This window comes from Galeopterus variegatus, unplaced genomic scaffold (assembly GCF_000696425.1).
Source record: "Galeopterus variegatus unplaced genomic scaffold, G_variegatus-3.0.2 Scaffold870, whole genome shotgun sequence".
NCBI classification, from domain to species: domain Eukaryota; kingdom Metazoa; phylum Chordata; class Mammalia; order Dermoptera; family Cynocephalidae; genus Galeopterus; species Galeopterus variegatus.
Window position 1 is genome coordinate 202,986 of NW_007726981.1, and position 20,043 is coordinate 223,028.

Below are 20,043 nucleotides of genomic sequence, written 5' to 3' on the forward strand. Positions count from 1 at the left end.
GCTGCCTGACAGCATCAGTCCCGCGAGTGCACCAACCCTCTGAAAAGCAGAGCTGCACCTCCTGGCGGCCAGCATGGTACAATGCAGGGCCCTGGAGAGGCTCACGAAACGCGGGTCCACCACAGGCCACCTCCCTGGGCTGAGGTGGCCTGCGGGCTGCCTCGTCTGGCACCATCTTAAAAGAATGCACAGCCCCCTGACCCTGCAAAGTTCCTAGTTCCAACCCCAGCTCTGCCACCTACAAGCTCCGTGACCTTGGGAGAATGACTTCACTCCTAAGCCCATTTGCTGCTGGTGAAGATGAGGATACGGACACCCTACTTCATGGGGCAGTTACAGGAACACAGCATGATGAGGCGTGGGGAGACGGTGGCAGCACCTGGTACGGAGCCGGCAGCCACTCCGAGACACAGGACAGTGCCAAAGGCAGGTAGTGCTCTGTGCTCTGGAGTCCTTGCGATGCACGCATGCAAACACAGACACGCAGAAGTGCGAACCATAAACTTTTATTAATGGAAAATGGAATGCCTTATTAAAGAAACCTTATCTTAAAAATGGCAGAACAAGAACACATTCATTAAAAAAAAAAAAAAAAAAAAGTTGAGTTCACATTGTATTGAGCTACAACATGGTGGCAGAATTTGCTTTTGTTGTTTAAAAGACTCCACGAATTCAAGGTAACTCTGGCTAACAGGTTCAACAGTGCATCTGCCTACCTGAAAACTTGCAGGGAGTGGGATTTAGTAGCGGCGGGTGAAGTGGGGGTATGGGTGGGGGTGTGGATGTGGGACTCTGCTGCCCCGGTCCTGGCTGGCCACTCCACCACCTTCCAGTCCACCACCTGGCACCACGTGGCCCTGGGAATGTCCACCTTGTGCAAAGCCGCCTCGCCTAGGAACAAAGTCAGATGGTTTTCCCCCTCGAAGTGCTCTACGTTTTCATTGTAACATGGTTCATGGTTCGTATACAATTCTGCAGGCTTTAGAGCGTGCTTGGCTTAGGTTTTTTTTTTTCCCCCAGGTGAGAAAAATCATAATCACACACTACATTTTAGGTAATCGATGAGTGTTATTTTCGTTAAGTTGCAAGGAGCTGCTTTTTGGTTTGTTTTCAAAACATCCAACCCAGCAAGTTGATCAAACATGCAAAAAAGGGAGAGGAAGTGAGGAGGAGAAGCAAACCAATTTTATCCTTGGACAACACTTCTTACCCCGCCATGCCACCCCGACTTGCCACATGCCCTGGTCCTGAGGGCCCAGATAGGCCTCGCTCACCACCTGGAAGAGAAGAAAGAGTTTGCCACTGCTTCCTCCTTGGGGAAGCCTCTGGAAACGCTGGGGGACGCCAGCCCTCTCCACTGCCCTTGTTCCCCAGGGCCAGGAGCCAGCCCCCACCCCATACCTTGCCACCTTGCGTGCTCCCGGCCTGCCGCGCCCGTGTCCACAGCGCCCTGCCAAGTGCGTGCCGGATGCTCCTCCAGCCTCGGGTTGTGCTCTCCCCAGTCACGGCTGCCCCTGTGCCAGAACAAAAAGCAGACCCTGCAGCTGTCTGGAGTGCCATCAGGCCGGGTAGAGGAAAACCCTGCGTTCTAGAGTGTCACAAACTTCAGAGAGAGATGGGCAAACTAGAAGTGACATTTCCCCAAAGATATACAAGTGGCCAGTAAGCTCGTGAAAAGGCTCAGGGAGATGAACATCAAAACCAAGATGAGGGCTGGCCCAGTGGCGCACTGCTACACTGCGCCGCTTAGGAGTGCGGCGGCGCTCCCGCCGAGGGTTCGGATCCCACATACAGACCGGTTCCCGCTCACTGGCTGAGCGAGGGGCGGGTGCAGCACCGAGGGTTGTGATCCCGTTGCCGGTCCTGGTCCGGTACGGGCGTGACACTGAGGGTTGCGGTCCATTGCCGGACACGAAAAAAGACAAAAAGGAAAAAAAAAAAAAAACCAAGACGAGATACCACTTCACACCCACGAGGATGTCAGAATCAGACAGACAGCAACAAGGGCCGTGGGGGAATGTGGAGAAGTGGGAGCCTCATGTGCTGCTGATGGAAACATAAAATGGAGAAGCTGCCGTGGAAAAGTCTGGTGGCTCCTCAAACAGTTAAGCACACAGTTACCCTGTGACCCAGCAGGTCCACTCCTAAGCATCTACCTGACAGAAATGAAAAGATACACCTACAAAGAAACTTGCAAGTGAATGTTCCCAGCATGTTCATAACAGCCAAAAGTGGAAACGAATCCAGTGTCCACTGACAAAGGGATAAGCACGACACAGTGCACCCACACAAGAGCTCACTCAGCCATAAAAAAGAATGAACCATGACACACACTACCACGTGGATGAACCTTGAAAGAAATCAGACATGAAAGGACACATGTGTGACTCCATTCATATGAAATGTCCAGAACAGGCAAATCCATGGTGCTGGAAAGGAGATTAACGGTTGTGAAGGGCTGGGGGAATGGGGTATGGTTACTAAGAGGTGCAAGGTTTCTTTTGGGGGGTGATGAAAATACTCTAAAATGGACTGTAGAGATGGCTGCCTGACATAAATGAGTAAGCTGTATGGCACATGAATTACTTTTTAGAAAAGCTGTTTAAACAAAGTTTTGGAGAGGAACTCTGGGAGATTAAAATCCAAACGGTTCCAAAATGTCCTGGTACCAGCAGCCACCGACAGCTGTCCAGGACAGCTTCCAGACCACAGCTGAGTCTGGCTGAGTGGCTGCCTGCTGTGGAATGACAGATGAATGCAGTGGCTGCTGGCCTGAGAGGGAGCCCCCGCCACCCGTCTGCAAGGCAAATGCAGTACCACCACCAAAAGGAATGGAAACCAAATGTGTGTGATGTCTGCCACCAGGTACCAGCCACCCAATGGCACAGTGCTGCTGCTCATTGCAGTGTTTTGCTCTGAGGATGAGTTCTCCCATTTAAATTGCCCACAGGTATTTATGGCAAATGGACTGAACAACATTAAAGGACTGAGTCTAAGTAGGTCACTTGCAGGAGAACATTTTATGTTACCTTACCAGACTGCTTCCAATCTGTGCTAGCTACAGATGCAGCAGCAACTTCTGGTGTCCTGGAGAACCCAGAACAGCTGCAAGTAAAAGGGAAGAGTCCGGCAAAGGTGAGGGCACCTTTGTGCAGAGGGGAGCCAGAAGCCACACCTGGATGGGCTGTGCTAAGAGCCTCATCCCACACAGCACAGCAGCTGTGTTTGCAGACACTGCCAGGACGAACACCACGCAGAGGAAAGGGGCACAGGAACAGCAGGCGCAGCGGCCAGCTCAGGCCTCAAAGAGGCAGAAGCTGAGAGGGAAGAGACAACTGTACAGGGGTCACCCCAGGCCCGACACCTCCCTGGGCGCTGGGGTGCTACGCTGTAGTGCAGGGTCTGCCTCTCATCGGTGTACAGGAAGCGCAGGTGAAACAAAGTCCTGTACTAGAGGAGGCTCTTTAACCAGGCGGCGTCTCCCCTCCCTGACAAGCCCTGGGTCACCCTCAAAACTGACGAGGCTTGAGGCTGCCCAGAAGCTGCAGTGTTTGTGAGGAAGGGGGCCTTGGACACCAGGGCCCCCTGGGGAGGGACAGGCCCAGTATCCTCAACCCTGACAGCATGCTGGGAGGCCTGAGGGGGAGAGGGCACAACAAACCTGCCATCCAGGTTCCACCCACAAAGATCCAACCCACCCACCTCGGGCCAAGGTCCCCACAAGTGATTCTAACTGGCAGGCAGGGTTGAGAAGCCCTGATCCAGACCAACCAGGAGGTCAGGAAATGCCCAAGCAGGACATGCCCAAAGACAACCTTGGGGGAAAACAAAGCCTCCCCACCTTGCTCTTGTTGAAGGGCAAGGCTAACAGCTTCTCCTGCAACAGGCAGGCAGCCTCTGTGACTTGACCTGTGCCCTACTGAGTGGGGAGGGGCTGTCTGGGTGACCTGGATGGCTCCATCTCTGAGTGTCTGCTCCTTGCCCTTCCTCTTGAGTACCCGACCTTCCTGAGTCAGAAGTTCCAAACAGCAGGAACCCCAGGTAGCCCATCCTACAGCTCCCCTAGCTGAATCGCACCTTGGGGACATGCAAGGCAGTAACGTCTTACCAGGTGAGGACAGATGCTCCCGCCCCCCCCCATGACCCACCCACTAACCTGGGGGGAGGAGGCAGCCCCCGGCCTTCGCTCATTCTCTTGTCTGAGCCGTAGCCCCCCCAGCTGTCGTGGGAGTCCCGGCTGTGGCGCTCTGGGGGTCCTCCGTGGCCACGGCGGTCATCTGAGTAGTGCTAGAAGGCACAACCCAAACGGGACAGGGTGACACTCTAACCAAGTCACTCCCAGCTAGGCCCACCTTCCAGGAGGCCTGTTTCCCTGCAGACCCCGAGGCAGCAGGCAGGGTATGGCTGAGAGGGAGCTGCCTGGGCCCGGGCACAGTGGCCTCGACCCTGTTGCTGAGTCTGGCTTTGCCAACCGTGTGTTCCCCGACTCCCCTCCTCACACCCCTACAGCCACATCACTGGCCATCGAAGCCAGGGCCAGAGCATCACCCTCCTGCCCTGTAAGTGTGCTTTCAGGTTCTTGATGGCTGTACTGAGAGAGTCTCTTAGACCCATCCTTAGACCCTTCCTTCTAAGGACAGGAAGGCCACTCTCCCACAGCCCTGGGGCGGGTCGTCCCCGAGGGCCTGGCTACCGTAGCCTCAAACAAGTCCTACATATGTGAAAACTACATAGACTCACCAATTAGAAAACATGTGCACTTCTAATCACTGACCAGCTCCGACCCTTCCACACACACCCCGCCCCCCCAATATGATGTATAGGTGGCGGCTGCCCGGCCCAGGGCCTGGGTGTACTCACCTGCCCATCTCGCTCTCCCATCACTGGCCTGGACCCTTCCCTCCTGCAGAAGGAAAACACCTCGTTCAGGCAGCAGCTGGTGGTACTGCTATACATTTCTGCAGGCCACACAAGAGTGTCACAACTGGGATACTTGTTCTATCCCACCACAGAAGAACTATAATTGACTGGTGGGAATGAAGATTTTACTCAGCTAATATCCCTGGGAGAGATCTCAGAAATAGAGACCCATATCGTGAAGTCAACTCCTAATTTATCTTTAGCCCTGTGACAAAAGTCAGGGTAACAGGGACAAATGGAAGCTTCTTATGGTCCCTAACCTGTAAGCAACATGTGTGGCTCACACCAAATTTTACACCAACTCCAGCCACAATTAATTAAATTAATGGTTTCCCAGCCCACTTTCTCCTGTCCCCCTATCTGCCATCCAAAACAGAGGAGCTAATGAACAGTAAAATGGCTTGAGGACATGTAGCCCAGGGGAGCACAATGAGAAACCCAGAGACAGCATTCTTAAACTGGAAAACCGAGGGCTGCCTTTTTAACAAACTACATATATGTCTCACTTAAAAAGACATCGGAAAATGGAAAAGTATAAAAAATGAAAATAGGAAAAAAGAAAAGTGCTGGCTAAAAAACCCACCTAGACCCTCGAAGTAGAAAGCAGACCCCCAGTAAGAAATTCTGCACATTCTCCAGTCAATTCTTTGTAGTTTATTGGCATAGGAACCTGTGCCAGTCGAGGAACCCCGGGCACAAGCCCCAAAGCTCTGGTGGAGCCTCTACTGGCCCAGGCAGCTCACTCCCTTCCCTAAACCTGCTTCCTCATCTGCAGTAACCACGAGGCTGGGCCATGCCATCCTCCAAATCCTTCCTGAGTCAGGTTCTAGAGGGGCTTGTGCTCCATAGGAGGAAAGCAGAGAGAGAGGAGTGACTGTGGACAGATCCCCACGGAGCTATGAAACCCAGAGCCGGCCGTGCTGACAAACATTCCCCACCCACAAGAGAGCTCCACATGGAGGATGCCTGGGCTTGGATTCTGCCCCGCCTGCTCTTGAACACAGCACGCTGCCCAGGGCCACAGCTAGCCAATCCGTAAAGCGGACAGCATACGAAATGAGCGCCAAGGTGCCTTCCTGCTCAGCAAGCAGAGGAGTCTATTAAGTGACCACCAATTCCAACAACTTGCTCAAGCTCTGTGCAGCGGGTCAGTCACTCACCATAGATCTCGGAAGTAAATGAACTTCAGAGAACAAAGACCTTTCCCTGCACCAGGCTGAGAACAACATAAGCCAGATGCCCAGGTGCCTGCCACAGTGATGATTGCAGGAGAGGGGCAGGGTCACTGACCTGTCAGCAGCGTGGTCCTGGTACTGGCCCCGGTCGCGATGGTCAAAGTCGTGGAAGCGGTGATCCGGCCGGGGGAAGTCAGCACGGTATCTGTCCTCTATCGCCACACGTTTTCCTTCTGGCCAGTACATATCATCTCGCCTGTTATTTTTTATTTTAAAGAGAATGCAAATTTCACTTATGAAAAAGATAGAGAAAAAAGAAAGGGGGTGGGAGTGGGGAGGGGAGCTCTCTCCTCACACCCAGTATCATTTAAAATGTCCTGCAGGGCTAATCTCTAAACATTCAATCATTATAGCTTTGATTTGATAAATTAAAATCCCCCAAACTGCCAAGAGGCATACTGGTATTCTCATCTGACAACCGTGAGAAAAGGACTGCTGTGAGCTAATTGTCTCGCAAGGCTGTTAATACCTTGATCCCCGCGTGAGCTCAAATGCAAGTGAAATGAAATATTTGATTCTTCTGGAATGGAATTTCCATTGCCACGTTTTTACCTTTCCTGTCTCCTATGGGAACCTGAACCTCTCTCCGAGTTTTTTGCAAAAGCAAAGGGAATTAGATCGAGTGATGACAGTGAACTACATACAGCTCAGGATGGCATCCAATTATCTTCTTCCTGATTTTTACCAGAAAACTAGGCTCATGGGGAGTGGGGTGATGGGTGACCCTCAATTAAGCCGCCCAGAGCTGGAAACCAATAAACCTACTTTCTAAACCAGAAGGCAATTTCCTTTTCCACAAGGCCTACTCTCTGCCTCTCTGTCTAGAAGTACACACTAGACCCACAGCCAGCCACAGCCAACTTGGGCCTAATGGACATTGGTCGTCTCACAGGACAGACACCTAAGAGAATGGTTAGGTTCCACCAGGAACCTAAGAGGAAAAGCATCACAAACCCTCCAGCAAGTGGCAACCATCAAGATTCTCTGAATTCAACAGGGGGAAAAAAGACTGCACAACCGCTGGCTCCTGACGTTGAGCTACATAAACCCAAGGCAGAGGCAACACCAAGTTTTGCAGGAGCACGCAGAGAGCGCCAGCTTCCATGTTATTATTTATTTTTTGCGCCTGGCCGGTGCAGGGCTCAAACCCTGGTAACCCGTGGTGTTATCGGCACCACGATCCGACCAGCTGGGCTCATGCCGACTCTGGGTTCCATACGAAATATTTGCAACGCTCCACGCTCAGGGTGACAGGGAAGGGACACGCCACGCCCGCACGCCTCACCGGCCATCCAGGTCGTAGGGTCGCCGTGCCACGGGCCGCCGCTCCTGCTCGTAGCGCAGCTGCTCCTGCTGGCGCCGCAGCTCCTCGCGCTCGCGGTGGATGCGCTCCTGCTCCTTCCTGCGCTCGCGCTCCACACGCATGCGCTCGCGCTCCAGCCGCTCCCGCTCCAGCCGCTCGCGCTCCAGCCGCTGCCGTTGGCCCTGGAGATGCAGGCGCTCACGTTGCAGCCGCGCCTTCTCCTTGCGCTCATGGAAGGCCTCCAGGCGCTGCTCCCGCTCCCGCTGCTCCCGCTCCCTGCAGGGACACACACATACCTCGAGGCCACCCTGAATTGCTGCATCGGCCTGGAGTCCCAACCCCGGGGCGAAAACTCAGGCTTCCTGGGGTGTGAAGCGGCTTGTCAACAGGAATGGCAGCCTCCCACCAGCTGCAGGGCGCAGGGGTCTGCCCAACCCAGGGCCCTGCCACCCTCACTAAGCTGCCTGGACCCGCCGGAAACCACAGGCTCCTAACGACGGGTACTCCGAGGGTGAGCTGGCCAGGAGACACACAGGACCCTCAGGCCAAGGCCTGCGAGACTTGGCTTAAAGGCCTCAACAAGATGGAAAAAACAGTGGTCTTTAGTCCCATAGCTTTGGGGGTAAACAGTTACCATGAAGCTTACTGGGCATACAGGAAAAACCTTGGAAAAACACTCAAAGGAGCCTCCCGAAGGATGCAGGATACTTTGGGCTTGTTACAGGTTAATACTGTGTATTGAGTGTCTTATTCCCACACCTTCCCTCCTAAAAGGCTGCATTTTTTTAATGGCAGCATCATTTTAAGCAGAGCCTGGGGAGGCATGGGGCCTCTGGTGTCCCGGCCCAGCACTAGCAAGCCAGGGCCAAGAGCACTTGTCGTCGGCCACTGCATACCAGCAGCTCAACAGGTGCTTGCAGTGTCCTTCTCTGGGTCTGAGGTGGCATCACTGTCACCCCCACACCTCTGATGGTGCCCAGAAAGGCTCCAAACCAAGGATGAGCAAGTCTTGAGCCAAAAATGGGACCAAAAAGCTTCTCACCGGATTTCTATTTTCTGAAACTACATCTACAAATAGGATGGAATTACATTACTTTAAAAAAGCAAATGTAGCCTAACTGGAAATTTTTACGTCATCACTGTAGTTCAAGACAGTCTCCCAAATACTATGATATAAAGCTTTTTTTTTTTTTACCAAGTGATACCTGGGGAGAGTGACAAGGGCACCCTGGACATCCCAATGTGAAACAGCAGAGTGTGAAATGGAGGTGACAAGCCTGCTTCCAAACTGTGTGTCAGTAAACCTTCTCCTTCACAAAGGGAAAGAGTGGCAAGGGACATCACTGTGGGACCTGAAGGTGCCACTTGGTGCAGACAGAGAGGAATGCCACTCCAATAAGGAGCATCCCAAAGCACGATGAAACAACAACTACTGAACTCCATCTGCCATTCCTGACCTTATATATGTGGAAGGCTTTGGTAGGGAAGACTGAGGCCTCACCCCAGGGACATTCCATCAAAGCCACATGTGGGTGAGTTTTCTACCCGGGCCAAGGTCTAACTCCAGCCAGAGGAATGGACAGCTGGGCAAAAACGGGCTTGGGAGAATTTTATTCCATCCCTCATGTCTAACGGGCTGTGTGGGAAGAACAGGCACTAACCCATGCCTCTCAGGCTCAGGTGACACACACGAGGAGTCCAGCCCGCCCAGGCAACAGCTCTCAGGCCACACGGGGAACATGTTTCAAGTGTGGCCGCCACCTGGCCCACTCACCGCCGCCTCTCTGTTTCTCGGATTTCTCGCTCCCGCTGCCGCTGGCGCTCTCGCTCCCTCTGTTCTTTGATTTTATCAAATGACAGGATGTCTCTCTTTTCTTTGCTTTCTGATTTGCGATCCTGACTCTTGGAGCTCTGTTTACCAAAAGCAGTTTGTTAACATCAGAAAAATGATTATGACGAATACACAATGAAAATTACACATGCGTATCCAGATTAGACTAAGATTCTCCTGTCCCACATGGTTTACATGGCAGGCTGTGGTCTCCAAGCTAGAGGCCCAAGCATGGACTGTTTCACTTACGAGTCTGAGTTTGCTGCTTAATCCAAAATCTTGCTTTCAAATGTCACAGCGTATTAACAGAAGAGTTTAGCTGACACTTCAGTAAATGGTTTTTCTAGAGTAGCAGAGCCAAGGACTCACATAATCTAAAGCAAAACTAGACCTCTCTGAGCCATGGTGGCCCATTAGTTCAGTGGGGGACAGCAGGCAAACCAGCTGTTTGGACAGCTGGATGATGGACCTCATGCTTCACTTTTCAACCACCACCTCAGGCCATGGGCAGACAGCCTTAAAACAGAACAAGCCACAGCACTCTAATGCAGAATGGCACTCCTAATAAGGTACCAAATACTAACGGCCGACTTCTACAACGTTCCACTTCTGGGATAAGGCACAAAATGGTAACGGCTGACTGCCATTTCTAAGGTTCTCCAAGGCCACCCAGACTCTTCCAGGAAGCTTTTAAAGAATACAGAATCTAGGGCCTCCTGCTAACCCTCTGACTCAATCTCCGGGGCAGAGGCCTGGGAGATGACATTTTTAAGAAGCTCCTCAGCTTATTTTCTTAATTAGGTCACACGGGGGGAAAAATAAGATCAATAAAAGACAAAGCAACCTGAGAGACAGGCAAAGGTTAAAGACCAGATATTCTACCAATTAAAAAAAAAGGGAGTGGGGTAGGGAAACGGAACACAGACACGCACAGAAAGGACAACGTTGCTACAAGGAAAGACACAACACCCAAAACACCACGATGATACTCTTCACCTATGAGATAGGCAAAAGATCTAGCCTGATGACCCACTCTGCAGGTCGGACTGAGGAGACAGACAGGCTCACGAACCACAGCCTGGCACATGATACACACTCAGCAATAAATATGTCTCCTCCATAACCTTTCTCGATGAAACTTTATTTCAAAAAGGAAAAAGGGAGAACTGCATGTTTCAATATGTAAAGATTTCCAAGGCACATTATATACAAAAAGTAAGGTGCATGCATGACCCTCTGGTTCTACAGCGTGCACACATGTGTAAGGTCCTTGGAGAGGAAGCCTGAGGAGCCCATGAGGATGCAAAGAGGCATCCATTTTTACTTGTGTTGTATCTCCCTGTACTATCTGAAAATTCTGATCATGCGTGCATTATCACTATTTTGTATAACAAGCAGAGTTATATGGGTGGTAAGAGTATGGTTTCTTTTTCTCTAGATTTCTGTGTTATTTTATGCTTTGCATGAAGCCCATATGAAAGATGGCATTAGTAACTGCTACTTTATAGAATCCAAATGTTCATTTTAAAATGCAAAGCACTTCTGGCTGAATACAGTTAACTTTGCATTTACTAAAAGAGCACTGTTTTCCTTGTTAATGTCTTTCTAGAACATGCAGCTGGGAAGTGGAGTTTCTGTTTTCCAGAGGGGTAAAAGCAAAATGAGAAGTCACCATCTTGTCCATCTGTGTGGACTACTCAGGAAATGCACCTCATTGTCTGATAACATGAAAGACACTCAATTTTAGGCTGAGCTCTACTTTTCCTTTGGTTAATTTAATAGAAGACTAAAAAAATCAACTAAAGAAAATTAATAAACTGCTATTAGATTAACCAAAGAATGGGACCTGCCTTCCAACTTGAAAAGCCTGGGTCTTGCCCAACCTATGACGATCCTATCCTATGGTGAGCCGCTGAGAATCAATTTTCTTCCCAGAACACGGTGTAAACTGACAAGAATCAGTAAAGGGTCAGCACATCAAAGAACACAAAGCATTATTCTGGAAAAAAGTTTCAGAATTTAACTCTGTACATATATAATTTGAAACTATTAACAACATGCTTTGTAAGTACTTCAAAGAACTCTTAAAATTTTAAAGGTGGGGCCCCGTGGCTCACTCAGGAGAGTGCGGTGCTCGTAGCGCCGAGGCCGCGGGTTCGGATCCTGTATAGGCATAGCCCGTGCGCTCACTGGCTGAGCGTGGTGCAGACCACACCGAGCCGAGCGTTGCGATCCCCTTACCGGTCAAAAAAAAAAAAAGGGAAAAAAAAATTTTAAAGGTGAAACAATGTTGTTTTCATAATGTAAACCAAAGTGGTCATTATAGCATCATTACAACCAGCTGTGCCTGAAACTGCAGCAGTGATACTTACTCTCTCTTTGGATCTGCTTGTGGTTTTCACACTAATGACAGGCTCTCCTTTCGATTTATCCATTACGACAGTCCGTTCCATTCCTCGACTTCCTTCAGGAAAAAACACAACAATCCATCAAAACATGCTGGTACCCCAACTTCCCTACAGCAAACAGCACGCAGGTGGCTTTCAGCATACGGAGCCTCAGTGAAGTGCCTAACACTAGCGTTGAGGGCCTCTGTTTTTCATCTTTCTATTGTGACCAACACGGCCGCAACGGGTAAGAAACAGCTGGTGTACCTTGCCAGGTCTTTGCACATCTGGAGTAAAGCAGCTGTGGTTGCTTCCATCTTACAACTTAAACCCAGAGTCAGAGCGCATTTTGCAATGTGCACACAGACACATCCAGCCCGCAAAATTCTGCGACCCCTCCCACTAAATCCTAGTAGCTCCAGGAGAACCAGTTTATATTTTTATTCCTCCCACACAGTCTGTAAAGCTCTGCAGAACCTGGGCCCCGTGCTCTGAATCAGATGCTGCCGTCTTGGAGGGAGTATCTCGCCAGATGGGTGGGTTTCCCTTCACTCAGCCATAGCAATAAAGACTTTCAGATCAATTCTGTCCTGATGACATGACAACCAGACTCTAACCACTGCAACAATGACTTATTTAGGGAGATTTATAATACTTGAGGAACATTTTTAAAAACATGTTCCTCATGAGATTGCTGGTAAATTACCCCAAGCACTTAAGATCTAACTTGTAATGTGCTGTACCAAATTTCAATGCTCCAGATGGTTGGGTTTTGTTTTTGTCCCCATCTCCCCCCTTCCCCCGAGATTGGTTTATTTTTTGCCACAAAACATTCTGAGAGTCTCACACAAATTCAAAGGTACAAAGCACAATAAACTTTTATAAAATGACAATAGAAGGGGCATCTTCCAAATACAACTACTTTGGGGCTGGCTGGTTAGCTCAATTGGTTAGAGCACAGCCTTATAGCAACAAGGTCAAGATCAAGGGTTCGGTTTCCCCGTACCAGCCGTCTCCCCCTCTCCCAAATAAAACCTCATCACACCACCAAATACAACTAAATACAACTACTTTTTTATTTTTTTTTAAAGATGACCGGTAAGGGGATCTTAACCCTTGACTTGGTGGTGTCAGCACCACGTTCTCCCAAGTGAGCTAATCGGCCATCCCTACATGGGATCCGAACTTGTGGCCTTGGTGTTGTCAGCAACACACTCTCCCGAGTGAGCCACAGGCCGGCCCCGAAATACAACTACTTTTTTATTTTTTTTTAAAGATGACCGGTAAGGGGATCTTAACCCTTGACTTGGTGGTGTCAGCACCACGTTCTCCCAAGTGAGCTAATCGGCCATCCCTACATGGGATCTGAACTTGTGGCCTTGGTGTTGTCAGCAACACACTCTCCCGAGTGAGCCACAGGCCGGCCCCGAAATACAACTACTTTAATGGATATAGATGTTCTGAGGTTTTAGTGTTCTCTACATTTTTTTTTAAACTATATCTGGCTTTAACATAAATGCAGAAAAAACCTGATTGCACACCTGCAGGATTGTAACAAATTAGTTGCAAGGGATCAGGACAACTCTCTCTTGGAAAGCCCATACTATAGTCTGCCAAAGGCTCAGAAAAAAAAAAGCCATAACCCAGGCCACTGAGTCCACCAATAAACATAAACTACATCTAGCCCATCCAGAGTACCTCCAGATTTCTGACTACATTTGTAGAGAAACTCCTATAAGCCATTTCATCACCCAAGGCTCTTGTTTCTTTAGCAGCTGCCTATAAACAGCAAAACTCAGGCAAATCACACAAAGCTTGCTGTCTTCCCTTTTTCCTGAAACCCTCCCTGCCCACTGCACTTACCAGGCTTCTCCCCTTTCATGAACACTTAAAAGACTCTATAATCACCTGATTTGGTAACTCTAGACCGATTTGTAGGTCCTGGTTTGAGCTCATCTGGGTCTTTTTCTTCCTTTTTAATGTCTTCAGGCTTTTTTTCCTCCTTTTTCTCAATCTTCTCTTCCTTCTTAATTACAGTTCTATTTAAAAACATGGTTATCAAATTTGAGTTTCTGAGATTCTGTAATAGGACTGGCTCACACCAAGCTTCACTCACATGTGCTCAGACGTCCACACAAAACAAATCATCCCAATGGTAATTAGGTGAGGAAAGTTATTTGAAAACCACAGCCATGACAATATTTCTCTTTAGATATAGCCCCTATTCCCACTTCAGTTATTTGCTAAATCTAGCAACATATGGGCTAGTCAGTTAGCTCAGTTGGTAAGAGAGCAGCCTTATAACCCCAAAGTCATGGGTTCGGATCCCTGCACCAGCCAGCCACCAAAAGAAAAAAAAAAAGTCTAGAAATATACATAATAAAACTGGAGGGTCCTGGGATGTTTCCCCAAAATGATAGATGCACTGATGTGTGAGACAGGTATATAGGTATTCATGAGAAACACTCCAACTATATAAGAATACTTTTCAAAAATTAATTTTAAATCCATTTCTTCGTGTGTGTGGAATACCATCTTTCAGCTTTACAGGGAAAAACATTTCTTCCACGTAGATGCAGTGTAACACAGAATGGACGTACGGTGTGAAGATGTGAAGCCCCTGCTGCATAGAGCAGTAGACCATTTGCTCTTAACACCATCACCCTGTGACTGGTAATTTCTGCACACTTTGGGGGAAGTAAAATGATATGTTATGTGCCAGCGAACATGGTAACTGTTAATGCCATTTCAAGAATAAACCTAAGCAACGAAATAAGTCAACTTTACCACTCAAACTTGTCTCCCACCTTCCCCAATGCTGTTTATCTCAGGCAATTAAGTTGTACTTATTAAATGCCGGCCATGTGCCAGGGTCCAGGTTAGGCAAGGCAGGCCCCATGGGGTCCTCAAACAAGCGCCTCTTTGGCCTCTTCCCCAGCAAGCCGGGCTGGGCTCTCGCCATGCCGAGGAAACCTCTCCCGTGCCCTTGGCTCACTCACTCTCCTAAACTTCCACAGCACCAAGAAGGCCATTCTAAATTAATATTCATTTTGAGAAAAAATTTAAATGCACACCAGAATAATTAATGGCATGTATCAGAACTGACTATTATAAATGGTTTTAACATACTGGTTTCTCCTTTTAAAAAATATAATGCTACAGATACAGCTGAAAGCACAGGAACACTTGTCCTCTTCACGTCCCCTCCCTCATCCCCATGACAACTACCAGCATGACTTTACTATCACTGGGATCCATTTTCCTGAGGTTTCACACCCACACCCACATCCACATAACCATGGTTACCTTAAGGGATGTTTTATAAGGTGTCTTAAGATTGGCATAAATGAGATCATACTTCATATATTACTCTATGGGTTGGCCTTGTTTACCTAATAGTACGTTACAAAGATTAATCTGTGTGGATATTCACCGGGCTGCTGTACAATACTCCATGTTTGTTTAGCCACTCCCCTTCCGAAGGACACAGAGGCTGCTCCCAGTTACTGTATGACTGCAAATAAAACTACAGCGAACAATCTCTGAAGTGCTCCTTCCACTACTACAGGGGTGGTGCCTTCTTCCTCCAAGTAGATCTAAAAAATGCCTTTGACAGGAGAGACCACACCTACTTGATTTGTATCTCACATGGCACTTTCTAGACACAATGGAATATGTCCATAACAGCAAGTAAGTTAAGAAGTAATTTAAAAAAATAAACATATACAGGGGCCGGCCCGGTGGCGCACTGCGCTAGTGCGCCGCTTGGGAAGCGCGGCTGCGCTCCCGCTGAGGGTTCGGATCCCACATACAGACCGGTTCCCGCTCACTGGCTGAGCGAGGCGCGGGGGCAACACCGAGGGTTGCGATCCCGTTGCCGGTCCTGGTCCGGTACGGGGGCGACACTGAGGGTTGCGATCCGTTGCCGGACACGGAAAAAGACAAAAAAAAAAAATAAACATATACATTAGAAAAAAACTTGCAGGATATACACCAAAAAGTGTTACCTCTGGGTAGCAGCATTATGCCTGACATTTGTATGTGCTTTCCAAATGGCAATTTTATAAAAATTACAACTTGTCCAAGACAGCAAAGACAAGCCACCTCTTTGGAAAGCTTATCTATTTCACTAGGCTGAATGCTAGATCTAGAAATTCTTTTTTTTTTTTTTCCTTTTTGTCTTTTTTTACTGACCGGCAATGGGATCGCAACCCTCGGTGTTGCACCCGCACTGCGCTCAGCCAGTGAGCGGGAACCGGTCTCCACATGGGATCCGAACCCTCGGCGGGAGTGCCGCGGCGCTCCCAAGCGGTGCACTCTCCAGTGCACCACCGGGCCGGCCCGATCTAGAAATTCTTAAAAGGGAAAATTAACGAAGTTGTTTATTTGAAGAAAAAAAAATAAGGTGATAAATTTAAAAACAACCTCCTATGCAAACAACTTGAAGGCAGTTTGGTTTTAAACATTTTAAGCTTATTACTCATTTGAGTGCCACAGGGCTGGGGAAGCCATCAGGATTAAATCCCTGCCTTGCTTCCGCCTGCAGGACTGGGTGACACAGGGCCAGGCATTTCCCCTCTCTGAGCATGTTTCCTCTTCTCCTTTTTTTTTTGTGACCAGTAACGGGATCGCAACCCTCGGTGTCACGCCCGCACCGCGCTCAACCAGTGAGCAGACCGGTCTCTATATGGGATCCGAACCCTCGGCGGGAGCGCCACCGCACTCCCAAGCACCGCACTCTACCGAGTCCGCCACCGGGCCGGCCCCATGTTTCCTCTTCTACACGGAGCAAATGCCTCACAGGATGGTTGTGAGGACTAAGGGAACGGCTGCATTTATAATGCTGACCTCTTGGCCACCTGACACGTTAGCTATAGTTATTGCCATCTTGCTTCTCCCACTGATACAGCTCACTTTTGTGACCAGAAAAACCCATGAATGAAATGTACCCCAAGACACTAAGAATGCCAAGAATTCTCAACAGTTCCCTATATTCTACCAATACAGATTTTTTGGCAATGCTAATGAGATGTGTCTCTTTGAAGAAGTAGCTGTTAAAATTAGGGCTCTTGCTCGCAAGTACATGAAGGCCCTTCTGATGCCCATTACTCAGGGGCCTACTAATTCCAATCTGGCAATGGAAACTGCTAAGTCTATCTTTATTTTTTTATTTTTATTTTTTTTTAAAAAAGATGACCGGTAAGGGGATCTAAACCCTTGACTTGGTGTTGTCAGCACCACGCTCAGCCAGTGAGCAAACCGGCCATCCCTATATGGGATCCAAACCCGGGGCCTTGGTGTTATCAGCACCGCACTCTCCCGAGTGAGCCACGGGCCGGCCCTAAGTCTATCTTTAAAAGCCCAGTTTAATTTATGAGTATTGATGATGTCAACAAACGTGTTTTACTTTACAAATTTCCTTACATAAAAAACAACAGCAAAATGGAATTACTATGAGACTGACAGATTCTTGGCAAAGGGTTCCATTTTTAGGGTGTGAGTGGACCTAGAAGTGGAAGTAAATCATGTTGACAATATAAATTTAATGTAGGTACTCAGCTGAGAGATCACCATTATTAGACACATCACCAAAGCCTACCATCTCAAAAGCTAAGCCTACGATTGTGATAGAAATACAAGTCAGTCATGTCTGCTTTGAAAGATCTGTCCCTATTTCCACTAAAAAAAAAACCAGTATTTCAGACCCACAGTTCCCAAACTACTGTGCCAAGGTATCCCACGGTTCAACAGTGAACTCACAGTGTGTCCTGGGATATTTTTGATTTCCCAAGTAAACATAGTGATACTTGACATCTGTCCGACACAGCACAAATGCTAGCTCAAGGTCATTCACTGCATTATTATATAAGACCCCTCTGGATGATGTTTTACTTTTGAAAAAACTGGGCTTTTGACAATTGACTTAAAAGCAAGAACCACATGAAAATTAACATAAATGAGAAAATAATGCCAAGGTTTGAGAAGCCATGCAAGAGCCCAGAATGTAAGAACAAAATAAAAATAGGATTCTTTCATGTATATTATTTTTTTGAAAAGGCTACTACATTGTTAGGATATAAATACTTATTAGGGATCACGTGTATCCATTTTTTTTTAAAGTTATAGGTAATTTCATTAAATATCTTTAAATAGAAAGCTATTCAGCTGCAGCAACCTGCAAAAGTCAGCTGAGCCTGCGATGAGAAGCTGGTGAGGCTGTCTACGTAAAGCAGGACATAGAAGCTTGTCTCACAAGGGCCGCTGTGGATGCTACCTGCCCTCCTTCCAGGAATCCCAAGAGAAAAGGTTCTTAAAAATCACTTTACTTTTCAATTTTGATCTCCACAGAATGATGTCTGTCAACACTGGAAAACTTTTCCTTCTTCACTTCACACTCTTTTCTGTCAGACAGCTTTTTCCCAGCAGGTTCATTTTTGGCCTGAAATATATTACAGAGAGAAATGATTGGTGGGCCAGGTCTCCTTGCCTGTAAACTTTGTTTGTGAGTGACAATAGGCAAGAACTGCCTCACCTTCTCCACAGAGATCATTCTTCCATGCAGTTCAGTTCTGTGCAGATGGCTGATACACTTGGTGGCTTCATCTGATGTTGACATGGTGACAAATCCATAGCATCGAGCCCCAGGACTGCGGGCATTGGTTACCACTTTGGCCCCAACAACCTTCATTAAAAAAGGCATTCTTATTCTCTCATACAAATAACCACACAACTTGTTAAAATGATTAACAATTAACTGATACTCGGAATCATTTCCACTATTTGTTACTTCTCCACAAATTGTTAGTTTTTCAAAATTAGTTATTAAGTTGGTTCTAGTTAATCCTGACCCATCAAAACACAATTGCTTTTGATACAAGATCAGCCCTCAGAGGGGAAAAACACAAACATGCAGTTTAAAGACCGTTCAACGTCAGCACTCTTGTTAATTAACCCAAAGTCCTTCCCATTCCGATCATTTTCGTCACTTCCACTGTGCCCGATAGTTGAGGAGCTGATAGTCAGAGCCGCACCCCATCCATGCCAGCCAAGGCTGAGAACAGCTCTGACCGGGCGCCGACTGTCAAGCATGCTCCCACAGCAAGAGAACTTCCATTTCCATCCAAGACGGAGAATTGAGCATTGCCCTCCTGCCTGAAACAACTAAAAAACTGGGGGAAACGTAGGCAATAATGGTTTTCAGACACTAAACATCAGGTCACCCAGGAGCAATCCCCAAGAGAGCACTGTGTTTGACCTGCTTACTGAATGGAGTTTGCAGGCCACGGGCAGGGAGGGGAAATTAAGGCAGGCAGTATGCCTGAGTTGATGAGACAGAGCTGAGATCCTGAGACTAAGACAGACAGAAATTGTACAACTGAGTACCAGAGAGGACAGCACTGCACAGAGGACACCAGAGATCTGCAGAAAGTTCTTCCTGACCAGAGCACGAGTGTGAGGAAACCAGAGGCTGGGAGAGAACCACCGTAAAAAGTGAAGGGAACAATCTCTAGGGTTCACTCAGGGCTGCAAATGGTTCACGTTCCCCAGTAGGTAGACTGGGATAATTCGAGAGGCATCAGAGTACTCAGAGGGTACAGAGTGGAGCAAAATGAGCCCCGAATTAAAGGCTGCCCTGGCCCTGACTTAAAAGCGTAAAAGCAAGCCTCAGGAAGACTAAAGTGTGTCCAAGAAACCTGGCTGTGTCCCAGAAAAAAAGCTCAAGAGTATAGGAATACAAGAATAACTACCACCCAACAAAGGAAAATTCACATCATCCAACATTCAATCAAAAATTCCTAGGCCTGGGCCATTCTGTAGCTCAGTTGGGAGAGTACGGTGCTGATAACATCAAGGCCACGGGTTTGGGTCCCTATAAAGGGATGGCCGGTTGCCTCACTTGGGAGAGGATGATGCTGACAACACCAAGTCAAGGGTTAAGATCCCCTTACCAGTCACCTTTAAAAAAAAAAAAAAAAACCTAGGCCTGCAAAGAAGCAAAGTGGGACCCATGATAAAGGAAAAAACTAATCAATAGAAACAGACTCAGATATAACACATGACAGAAAAAGTGGACGAGGATATTAAAAAGTTATTTCAGCTTGATTGTATATGTTCAAGAAGGCAGAGGAATGACTGAGCATACTGGGTAAATACATGGAAGACACTCAAAAATACCCAAACCAAACTTCTAGAGATGAAAAATACACTAGGTGGGATTAGCAGAAGACACTGCAAAAGAAACAATTAGGGAACTAGAAGACACAGTAAGGGCCGGCCCGGTGGCGCACTGGATAGTGCGCCGCTTGGGAAGCGCGGCGGCGCTCCCGTCCGAGGGTTCGGATCCCCCACGCAGACCCGGTCCCGCCC

The 20,043-nt window shown here is 48.1% G+C and overlaps 1 protein-coding gene across 2 annotated transcripts in view; it reads right to left on the reverse strand.

The window, feature by feature from the left end:
- Positions 1–490: 490 nt before the first annotated feature.
- The window catches only part of SAFB2 (scaffold attachment factor B2), a 33,906-nt gene continuing 14,353 nt past the window's right edge, over positions 491–20,043 (reverse strand). Inside the window, exons 10-21 of one of the 2 annotated variants that reach the window (XM_008573054.1) lie at positions 18,209–18,358; positions 18,003–18,115; positions 13,585–13,715; positions 11,662–11,753; positions 9,233–9,369; positions 7,441–7,734; positions 6,211–6,351; positions 4,861–4,903; positions 4,157–4,287; positions 1,402–1,514; positions 1,211–1,277; positions 491–891 (exon numbers count right to left, since the gene is read on the reverse strand). In XM_008573054.1, the coding sequence (XP_008571276.1) occupies positions 741–891; positions 1,211–1,277; positions 1,402–1,514; positions 4,157–4,287; positions 4,861–4,903; positions 6,211–6,351; positions 7,441–7,734; positions 9,233–9,369; positions 11,662–11,753; positions 13,585–13,715; positions 18,003–18,115; positions 18,209–18,358 (1,563 nt within the window). In that variant the 3' untranslated portion in view covers positions 491–740. Of the gene's footprint in view, positions 892–1,210; positions 1,278–1,401; positions 1,515–4,156; positions 4,288–4,860; positions 4,904–6,210; positions 6,352–7,440; positions 7,735–9,232; positions 9,370–11,661; positions 11,754–13,584; positions 13,716–18,002; positions 18,116–18,208; positions 18,359–20,043 lie in introns of those variants that run through there. The other variant, XM_008573056.1, reaches the window with a different exon arrangement.